The following is an 11170-nucleotide window of genomic DNA, read 5'->3' as shown; positions in this document are numbered from 1 at the left end:
ATCTGCAACTGAGTTCAACTGGGGTTGAACGGGCACCATGTAGGCCTGTTAGGGAATGACACCAAAGGGCCGTTAGATTGCTGGTCGCAGTTACCTTTTTATTTCTTCTTGGAGGTGTTAATAAATGCCCACGATGATTCCAATAATCTGCCTGGCGATTCTGCTTCCACAAGGTGAGTCAGACGCTCTTGCTTGCAGAGAAATTATCTATGTACCTTTGTTAATTCAAGTGTGGTGTCTTTAACTAGTTAAAAAAAGGAACAAATTAGGTTTAATAATGATTCCCCTGCTGTGTGCGTAATTACGCACAAACCGCTTTGCCTCACAAATTGATAGCAGTTGACGTCGACGTTTAATTTTTCATGTGGGTTCCAAACCATGTTACCAAACAATCTAAGAAACCTTATGTGAAGTGTACACGTTTGTTTTTTCCTAATGTACCAATATTGTACTAATGTGCCAATATTTTTAAAAGAGACAATTAGAATAATATGAAGGAAAATATTGTTTAAGTGTTTCATCATTTTCTTAGTGGTGCCAGTGCTGACAACAGAATTATTTATAACTCAGTTTTGGTACCAGAAAAAGATTAAAAAGCACTGTTGTTTTTTTCTGTCAATACCTTGAAAATGACTGACCCCAGCTTTCCACCTTCAGTGGCTCACTCGGCTCAGGGTCGCTATGCCCACAAGCTTCTGAACGATTTGATGGAGAATTATTCCAGCGCTCTGCGGCCTGTCGAGGACACAGACAGAGCCCTCAATGTCACCTTACAGATCACCCTCTCTCAGATCAAAGACATGGTGGGTACTAGCTTATCGGCAAGATCCTCAAGTCTAAATTCTTAAGTTCTAATTATATGTAGTGAATGTTATGGTAAGAGAGATGCTATTTCAGCCTTTACTAAGAGTTCATTTCTCATTACAGCACCATAACAAGTGAATAAATAATCAATCTATTAATCAATACAGTCAACATAACATTTCTTGGACAATCAATTAGTCACACTCCACCCATACTTACAGTAATACAACCTACAGTGATAGCCCTGATGATGACACCATAGATACACTCAACCCAGAGCCAAAACATGAATATCTTGAATTTGGATTACATTTGCACCTTTTTTATCATTACTAAGACAGTGGTCACCAAAGGATGAGTTTGGAGATGCAGATGTATATGAATGACTTCCTACAAGCCAGGCTCACTGTTACCCAGCTGGCTCAGGTTCCTGTTCAGGTTCACGGCTCTGTCAACCCACAATGAATTAGCACTTGTGTTGTGCACGTGTTTGGGTGGATGTGCTTGAAAAGAGAGAAAACAGCTCTCCTACTTAATGTAGGCCTGATAGTTTGACTAATGTTTAGGAAGTGAGGAGTGAATGGCCAGAGAACGAATAAGTGTTTGTGTTGGAGTGTCCTATTACCCAAAGCGTTAATGTTTTTCATTGGATCGCTTCAGTAAGGCTCTGGCAGCAATACCAAGACCAACCCCACCCACCCCCCCGTCAACAAGCACCTCTGCTCATCCACCTGATATTGACAGACAGGTCTGGATTTCAGCTGTAGTGATATCCTGAACCCCTCGTAATGCTCATAGAGAGTTAATGAGCACAGAGAAATGAAAAGAAGACCGAGATTATCCTTCTTTTAGCTGCTGCTCGTATCAATCCATTGTTTGTATGTAGGTGTCTGTTCTCATTCGTGTGATTATGATTGTGATTGTGATTGTGTGTGTGTGTGTGTGTGTGTGTGTGTGTGTGTGTGTGTGTGTGTGTGTGTGTGTGTGTGTGTGTGTGTGTGTGTGTGTGTGTGTGTGAGAAGGATGAGAGGAACCAGGTGCTGATTGCTTACCTGTGGATCAGGCAGACATGGCATGATGCCTACCTGAAGTGGAATAAAGAGGACTATGACGGGCTGGAGGTGATCCACATCCCCAGCAGCCTTGTGTGGAGGCCCGACCTCGTCCTCTATAACAAGTACGCCAGTACGTCACTCACACACGCACACACACACGCACACATGCGCACACAGTTGTAGTTTTCATCAAACCCTCATTGTAATAGGGCGCTTCACTAATAATCTCAATAATTGTGAGATTATCATTATACTTTACAGTAATATTCGTGTTATGACTGCAGAGTAAGTGCAGTAGTCAACCTAAATTTAAATAGATTAAAACAGACTAAAGGATTCAAATAAAATTAGGTCAGCCTAAACATTTATTAGAAATATGCAGCATATGCGGGTAAATGATTTTTATAAGTATTTTTAAAAGGTTGTCTTACATGATCACAGCCATTGTCAAACAGAATGTATACCGTTATACATAAACTCTATGTTCTGTTTTGTATTTTAGGACACCAGTTTTGCATATTATGTCGTATAGTATGTAATTAAAGTATTGTAATTAATCTATATTTAATTAGCCATAATCATAAAATATATACAATGCACAAACGCTGTATGTTATGAGTTATTAGGTTATTAGGGGTTAATGGAGTCCACTACAAAAACCCTGCAATAAATATATCAAAGATCCCAGTGTGTAAAATCAACTTTTTAGTGTGGGTTATGTTGCAAGCCTTTTGTATTCGCTCATATTAGCTTGTGTAGGTGTGTTTAATACACAGGTAACTCAGTTTCAAAAGAATATAATAATATAATATTCACCTTTTAACCAAATAACCCATTTGTGTCAACTTTTTTCTCCTGCTCCAGAGCTGACGATGACTTCTCAGGGCCCATGGACACCAACGTGAGACTGCGCTACAATGGAGAGCTAACCTGGGATGCTCCTGCCATCACTAAGAGCTCCTGTGTGGTCGACGTCTCCTACTTCCCCTTTGACAGCCAGGAATGTAACCTGACTTTTGGTTCCTGGACCTACAATGGCAACCAGGTTTGTAGAAAAACCCGTACCTGCGCAACCGTTCTCACTTTTTACCCACAAGGATGATGATGATCTGTGTCATCTAAATTTCCGGTCAGTTGAATGATAAACTAGGGTAACTGAGACTGGCCAGCTTGAAAAAGAGATCAGACACACAAATACTCTTGCTTTGAGACTCATTGTTTAGAGCCATTTTGTCTGTGTTCATACAAAAGTGTGTATGCATTTGCTATATTTATCTTTTCATGGGAAATGTCAGTGGAAGGAGCTGATTGTATCCTCCTCAATACCAACTCATCCATTACACTAATTCCAGGTAGACATCATTATGGGCATGGACAGTGGAGACCTGTCAGACTTTGTAGAAAATGTGGAGTGGGAGTGTCACGGGATGCCGGCCACCAAGAACGTCATCATGTACGGCTGTTGCTCTGACCCGTATCCAGACATCACCTATACAGTGCTCCTGCAGCGCCGCTCCTCCTTTTACATATTCAACCTCCTCCTCCCCTGCTTCCTCATCTCCTTCTTGGCTCCTCTGGGTTTCTACCTGCCTGCAGACTCTGGGGAGAAGGTTTCACTCGGAGTGACCGTTCTTCTGGCTCTCACTGTGTTCCAGCTGATGGTGGCTGAGAGCATGCCTCCATCTGAGAGTGTGCCACTTATAGGTATGAGTGTATTGGTTTAGGATTGTGTTAAAGCCAATATGAACTGCCTCTTTATAAGTATTATAGTGGCTCGCAATCGCATCTTTGTAAGACCAACCATAACACTGCTAGTGTATATGAGTGAAATCTCTACAGACAACACATGACATTACACATGACATAAGTCAAATAAGTACCCATTTTTCATAAAAATGTATGTAGAGGAGCACTTCCAGGATTCAAATTGTTTGAGGTGATCTTTGGATGGGACAATCATAATAGAAAAAACTCAGACTAGATGACTAAACCATAACCATAAGGGCTTTTTGATTTTTCCAGTGCCTCGGATTTTTCCTGAGTTTTACTAAGTACCTATTTTTGTTGTTGTTTTTGTTCTATTTCACAGGGAAGTACTATATTGCCACTATGACCATGGTCACGGCCTCCACATCTCTTACCATCTTCATCATGAACATCCACTTCTGTGGTCCAGAGGCCAAACCAGTCCCCCACTGGGCAAAAGTCCTCATTATTGACTACATGTCCAAGATTTTCTTTGTTTATGAGGTGGGCGAGAACTGTGCCTCTGCCTCCTCCTCCTCTTCATCGTCTTCTCACTTCTTCCAGGATGACATCTGTCACCAGCACCTCAACTCCCAGTTTCATGCGAATGGTAAACCGGGGAGCCACAGTAGTCAACAGGACTGGCAGGGTCGTAAAAAACCCAGACCTCAGACCCCTAAGCCACAACACCACCCCAGAGTGAAAGCCCAGCACCACATCACCAGAGAAGAGAGGAGCCACTTCTCCAGCTTTGCACCTGGAAAATATGAAGGCTCTAATGGGAAAATCCCAACAGGTGACTACTGTAAAGAAGACCAGAAGGTTCCCTGCTGCCCTGAAGACAAAAAGCTTCCCTGCTGCCCTGAAGACAAAAAGCCTCCACCTCAAGGCCCCTCTGTTACCTTCGGCCCATGTGTGTTCTGCACCCACGGCAGTGGCTTCCCTGGTATGGACACCAAGCTGGTGCACAATGTTGAATATATTGCCAACTGTTTCCGAGAGCAGAGGGCCACATGCGCCAAAGGGGCAGAATGGAAGAAGATTGCTAAGGTGATGGACAGATTCTTCATGTGGATCTTCTTCATCATGGTCTTCCTCATGAGCATCCTCATCATTGGCAATGCGCCATGATGCTACAGATTTCTTTATATTTAACTAATTTAACTCTTTTTGCTTAAATAAAACGATTTAGTTATTTATAAACATGCACATTGAAAAATATATGGACTTTTTAGCTTTTTCTTTATCATTAATAATAACAGTGTAGATTACAGTGATTTTAAATTAAACATTTTACTTTGCCTTCACTGTTTTTATCCATGCACATATATGTATATAGCACATGCACGTGTTTTTAGGCAGTGACAAAATGTTAAAACCCATGATATCTTAATTGATAATTTAGTGTCCTATATCAACATTACATTTTCTGGTCATCTAAAACCAAACAAAATGGACCAGACTATGATAATATATGCAGGCAGTACAGAGTACCTTTAATGAAAGGGACATTAGGTACAGCACATTTTTGTTAAATAATTGTTTTCTGCTGCCTGCCGTACATTGCTACTTTTCTTCCTATACAATCCTCCCCACCTCTATTGATAACATGTTGAAAATGTTCAGCATTTTACCATCTCCACCAATCATGGCTTTGATATGCAGGTAGACTACTGTAGGTATTTCATCATCTAACCACTGAATACATGTAATCGGATCTTCTATTAAGTTAACATATGTCCAGTGGAGAATCAGCACATGTGTTATTTACTACAGTGTAATTAGACGCCTGGGGCTGAGAGACCCAGCGTCAGTGCCCCCTCCGGATCTGCAGAATCATTTCTCTGTTCAAAATCATTCAGTGAATAGTTAATGAGCACGCTTTGTTTGTAGCGCAGCCTGGGAAGTGAGGATGTAAGGTAATATGGAGCATACATTATGTAACACAATGAGCACACTCTGACACCCCCCTCTTCCAAAAAAACCATACCTTAAACTTGGAAAGTCAAGTCAATGTGTTTGTGTGTGCAATGTGAAAGGAACAGGAAAGAATAAAGAACAATCAGGAAGGAAAGGAACCTAACATTGTTGATACCAGAGGTGGGACATAAACTACATCCATTCAAGTACTGTACTTAAGTAGAGTTTTAAAGCACTTGTACTTCCCTTAGTATTTACATTTCCGTGCAAGTTTCTACTCTACTAGGTTTTGCACAGAAATCTGATACTTTTTCATAAAATGAATGTTGCATTTATTATGTATTGCTATAGATTTTTTATATACCTCTTTTAAAATTACGTACTACAGTAGGTTGGGAATGTGAATGCTATAAACAGAAGAGGCAGAATGGAGTCAGAATGATACTGAAGAAAACAGGATCTTAAGCAATTTACTCGTCCAGGTTTTTCATCTTAGTACCTTAATTCTACAGTAGAGGGCGCTCATTCCCCATATAACATTTGGCTGGTGGCTGCCCCATAGCTTAATTTTAAAGCTGCATGTGGCAACATGAGTGCACAAGATCTGCACCTCAGAATTATCCCACTGTCTTTTTTATCAGCTTCTAACAACATTTCACCACTGAGAGGTGAAAAAATATTAATAGTCTAGTTTTATTGTTATTATTAGTCCTCAGTGTTATTGAATGGCAAGAGACAATACACCTTACTGCAATTCCATAGTTAAATATGGAGGCTATAATTGAAAGTGGGTTAGTGAGTTTTTATCTTCTTCTCCAAATGGATTTTTATGCTGAAGCACAATGCATGTGACATAATTTAGAATATCTTAAATTTTCTGTCTGAGACAAGCCAACTGCATTGCTTTCCATTAGAGCTCAGTGAGTTGCAGGGGCCACAATAGGCTTTAATCGCCATGGGAGACCAGGAGAAGTGTGAACCATGTAATTTGGACAGGCGTAGCAGCTCAGGCACAGAAGGAAAGACTGCTGGGGAAATGTGGAAACAGAAGTGGGGAAACAGAATGTGAACATAACCGTGATGATACAGTATATTCACCACTGACAAACCAGTGACGGAACCAAGTGATTTGACTCAACTCAACTTTACATGAGTGTTCCCATTTTGTGCTATTTCATTCTAATACTCCAGAAAATGGAGTTCTCTTTGCAGATTTAAGATTTTTAAGCATATGGTCATTTTAAAACTGACAACCAGCTACAGCATTTACGTGCTGCTGACATGGTAATTCATCAATCATAATAAAACAATAGGCTATAATAACAACACTCTAAGAGGGGCCATTTCAATATGAGTACTTTTACTTTTCATACTTTATGGGCTATATTTTGCTTTTGATAATTCACTTGGACTGTTTTTACACTGTAGTATTGATTGAGTACTTTGTTTACCATTATTGTGACTAAAATCCTACTTACACAGTAATTACACAGATTACACAGTAATCTCTATTTTATTACAAGGAAGAGATTTTAATAAAAAAAGCATTTTGAAAAATAAAAACAGAACTACCTTTATTGTACTAGGCTATTTGTTTAAGAAGGCCTAGTTAGATAGGGTCACTGACTCTGATTCTATGGAAATAAATTTGAAGTGTCTGGACTTAGTATTAAAAACTTTGATTTAATTTCACTTTACAATTGAAATAGGTTTCAGTTCAAATATACAAAACTGCAAACCAACAGCATACAAAATATTCTATAGTGTATAGTGAACAAATATGGAATGATCACAATTAGGCCAACAATTTGACAATATTTTATGTGCAGACACAATTTCTCCATATCGATAGATGCCTATAGTTTTGAAACAGCAGCTGCATGCCATCAACAACTGGACTAGGTTTATGTAGGATACTGTCCACCAGTGTTGTCATTAGCTTTCCTTTGGCATAATGCTCTGTAAAACTAGCTGCAAGCAATGTACCAGATAGACAGAGGACATCCAGCGTTAAGGAGATTAATAATTCTTGATCCGTGAAGAACAGGACCTTGAAATCAGTTTGTGGTTGCCATGGTGACGGAACACGCTAATCCGAAATGCTCTACAATGTTAACAGACATTTGGAAAAGTTTGTTTTTAAGTGGCGAAACTAACGTTGCTCTGTTATACCTAAAGACTTAAAAGCATTTTTTTTTTCTTCAAATTAATGAAAAGCGAGTCAAGGGAAGCAAGGTGGTTTCAGTCAACATCTGTGGAGACGCCCATCGCCTCACAGCGGACCCAGATTTACAGCGGGGACTTTATTTGGCAGTTAAAACTTTGCTTCGAGTCAATGTTAACAGAAAGACCTGCAGCAGTGCAGTTAAAGTACCGTTGACGTTAGCTAGCTACATACTAAACGTTACACCGGTAAATATGAAGAGTCCCGGATACGAGTACAATATTTTTAGGAAAGAAAAGAAGACACTCTTCTCATAAGGTAACGTGGGTTACTGTCTGTTGCTGTCTGTTGTTACTGTCTGTTGCTAACAGACAGTAACAGACAGTAACTTAATTTAATATAGCTAACTAAGTCAACGTTAACCTAACGTTAGCGTTAACCTAACGCTAGGTCACAATATTTACAGTACTGTCTGGTATAACGTTTAGTCAAATTTCCTGCAACCTGGTTAACGTTAGATTAATTAACATTAAATTAAACAAATCAAAGATAATATAACCTTAAGAAAATATACTAGTAACGCGTAAATCTTAATTTACAAAATGGCTATAAATATATGCTAGCTAGCTAGCTTTGAGTGTAACGTTAGGTAGCTAACAGTTATTATTTGTATGACTTTTTGCTATAATATTTAGCGTTTGGGCTGGGCATTTAACTAGTCACATATAGCTTATTTAAGTTAATGTTAATTAACTCAATTTTGCTTATAAATTACTTTCATCTGTAAAGTAAAGTGAAGTAAATTGTATTACCCCAAATCACAAATGTTGTTTAACCGCTAAGTGTCAAACTTAGAATCTTGTATATGGTTTGTGCATTATTTAGCTAAGTCCCCAAAGTAAGAATTTCATGGTGTGTTTAGCGTTACAGGTGTGAGAAAATACTCTGAGAAGATGGTAAGAAATAAAAACATTGGAGGGCGTCTTTTTCACAAGACAAAAAAAGCTGGCTCCCAGATTGCAGGGAGCAAGGACCTGACACCGCTGGAGAAGCCAGCCGATGATGACATCCCTGCTATTTCTCCAGAGCTCCAGACCACCGGCCAAGGTCAGCTGGGCTTTCCAGACAGAGTCTACCTGCTGGCGTCAGTCATCTTCCAGAAGAACCACATGAAGAAGCCCGCTGCACACCGGTTGGTGAATTATGGAAAAGAAAGAGGGCTCACTTTACCTGAAGTCAAAGATGAGCAGATGCAACGTACATCTTATGAGCTGGCCTTCAATACACTTAAATGTGAGTGTGTACATGAAATTAGTTGGATTTGTTTAACCTTTTGTCGTAACTGTTTTTCCCTTTTCCCTTCCGTCTTTCCTTAGCCTGTCAATCTTGTACACCTATGTACATGTCCACACACTTTACTCACTTACGTTGTGTATTCTGGGCGAGTTTGGAATAAGGACATCACCAAAGGGTTTTCAGCAACACCTATTTTGAGTAATTGCAGTTGCATTACATTTCAAGTAAAACTATTTGATTCCAGGCAAACAAACAGCCGCTTGAAAACGAATGAATAGCCCTTTGAAAGTTAATTGACAGGTAGAATTGGATAGGGATAGATTGATGAAGGGTAAGTAGAAAAGAAAAAAAATACTTGAATGACCAGGGGGAATTCTGTGTGATGCTACAAATCAATCTGGCCCATGGTCTGTTACCTGGGACTAGGGTGGGATCTAGGTGTCTGAAGTCACAGGGGTGTGTAATCACCATGGTGATAAGGGAGTGGAGGTGAGCCCACTGTCAGTGCAGGAAGCTGGCTGTAATCGATTTAATGTGTTCTCAGTGGATGGAGAGGTCAGGTAGCAGGAACACCCTTGTAGCCATGATTGATTTTTTTCCTTCTCACTATCCATCCGCTGAAACTTGGATAAGCCTTAGGCCTATATGTCCCACAATTAATGCAGATCACCTCATAATATCCATCATCACAAGCCCCAGCCTTGTTGCAGAAACCTATATTAGTTTTACAGCTGTAGGTTGTGGTACTTACATTATCAAGATTGCTAAGGATAATAATTTGAGAGACCTAAGAGATTATATTGCCAGGACATTGTTTTCATCCATCACCCCCATTTCTTCTCTGTATGAGAGGATGCATGTACAGTATACACTAACCAGGATGAGGAATTTGCTGTTATTGTAGGCAAGTGAAAACATGTTAATTTCCGTAGAAGGAAAAATGGCCTGCTTGAGTTTAGAACAATTACAGTATACTGCATTTCTTGTTAAGTTGAATCCCGCTTTTGTTCAAAGTTCATTTCAAAGACAAATATTCTATTCCTTCAGTGTTATGTTATTACATTTCTTCTTTGCAGGTCCTATCCTCCATGTTGACATTTATAGAATTAGTTCATTTGTAGAGTTTCTGCTAGCAACAGAGATATCTTAAACAAAGGAGGAGCTACAAAGGCCTTCATTGGCTAACTAAAATGAATATAGGAAGATACCTGCACTAATTACATTATTTCTGATCTTCAGTCATAATATCATATCATAATGTTATGATAAAATATATAATATATATTTAATATTTTTTACTTGGACCATGGTCGAATAGAAAAAAAGAAGTAGGCATTTTCCTGTATCTTAGGTGAAATCAGTGTCCGTTGCTGCAGTTGGTCGACTTGCCTCAGTCACATACTGTATGTATTTTGGTCACATTTTAGTATCACTCGGGCTGGCTGTGTGGTTAAATTGGGTGCAGAGGTAACAACACGGCCTGGAAGCCAATGTTAATCTCCTCTCTTCCTCCTCCTATGAACAGCCTGATTTTTGGTGCAAAAATTGATTTGCAAGTGACACACACCCATGCTGGCAGCCACACACACACACACACACACACACACACACACACACACACACACACACACACACACACACACACACACACATATCATTCGTGCATTGTACTGAGCACTTGGACTGACTGATCCAAAATTGAGCTGAGGTCAGTTGTTAACCTAAAGAAGAAAATGCTACAGAAGCAAAAAACAAGCAGAACAAATTGCCAATGAGCTCTGGTATTGATCTTGTGATTATAACTCTTATCTGCTTAAAAGAAAAAGTCATTCAGTAAGCTCATCATCGGTGGCTGAGGACACAGACTAGTTTGTTACTGTGATTGTCAGTCAATACTAAAAGATGGAGTTTGACTTTGTGATGATGTTTACCCTGGTGTGGATTTGACATTTCATAGACAAAGACGAAGCTGAAGTCGGCCAAATGACAAATATTAGCAGTCAAGTTGTATTTACGCCTCCTCCTTCACTTCGTTCTGTCTCTTTTTTATATCTTCAGGACTTTTGTATTTCTTTGACCTCTCCTGCCTGACAAATGTTTTTCATATGTGAGTGACTGTCGCTGACCTAAAGGCATTATAGCTTGTCAAGGTTTCATTCCTCGTTGGCTTGTTTTACCTTGTGTT

At 39.5% G+C, this 11170-nt stretch overlaps 2 protein-coding genes across 4 annotated transcripts in view; both read left to right on the top strand.

Annotated features, from left to right (window-relative positions):
* The window catches only part of LOC116697273 (neuronal acetylcholine receptor subunit alpha-9-II), a 4931-nt gene extending 58 nt beyond the window's left edge, over nucleotides 1-4873 (top strand). The window contains exons 1-6 of the mRNA XM_032528610.1: nucleotides 1-173; nucleotides 658-803; nucleotides 1827-1981; nucleotides 2724-2904; nucleotides 3212-3563; nucleotides 3949-4873. The exon at nucleotides 1-173 is cut by the window's left edge and continues 58 nt beyond it. Of these exons, the coding sequence (XP_032384501.1) occupies nucleotides 125-173; nucleotides 658-803; nucleotides 1827-1981; nucleotides 2724-2904; nucleotides 3212-3563; nucleotides 3949-4736 (1671 nt within the window). The 5' untranslated portion in view covers nucleotides 1-124 and the 3' untranslated portion in view covers nucleotides 4737-4873. The remainder of the gene's footprint in view (nucleotides 174-657; nucleotides 804-1826; nucleotides 1982-2723; nucleotides 2905-3211; nucleotides 3564-3948) is intronic.
* A 2716-nt stretch (nucleotides 4874-7589) lies between these two features.
* Nucleotides 7590-11170, top strand: part of LOC116697272 (putative methyltransferase NSUN7) — a 20350-nt gene continuing 16769 nt past the window's right edge. The window contains exons 1-2 of one of the 3 annotated variants that reach the window (XM_032528608.1): nucleotides 7590-8007; nucleotides 8620-8982. In XM_032528608.1, the coding sequence (XP_032384499.1) occupies nucleotides 8643-8982 (340 nt within the window). In that variant the 5' untranslated portion in view covers nucleotides 7590-8007; nucleotides 8620-8642. Of the gene's footprint in view, nucleotides 8008-8611; nucleotides 8983-11170 lie in introns of all 3 variants that reach the window. The other 2 variants (XM_032528609.1, XM_032528607.1) reach the window with 2 other exon arrangements.

This window comes from Etheostoma spectabile, chromosome 10, assembly GCF_008692095.1.
Source record: "Etheostoma spectabile isolate EspeVRDwgs_2016 chromosome 10, UIUC_Espe_1.0, whole genome shotgun sequence".
NCBI classification, from domain to species: Eukaryota; Metazoa; Chordata; class Actinopteri; order Perciformes; family Percidae; genus Etheostoma; species Etheostoma spectabile.
The sequence above is the reverse complement of the archived record's forward strand: the minus strand, read 5'-3'. Positions and strand labels throughout refer to the sequence as shown.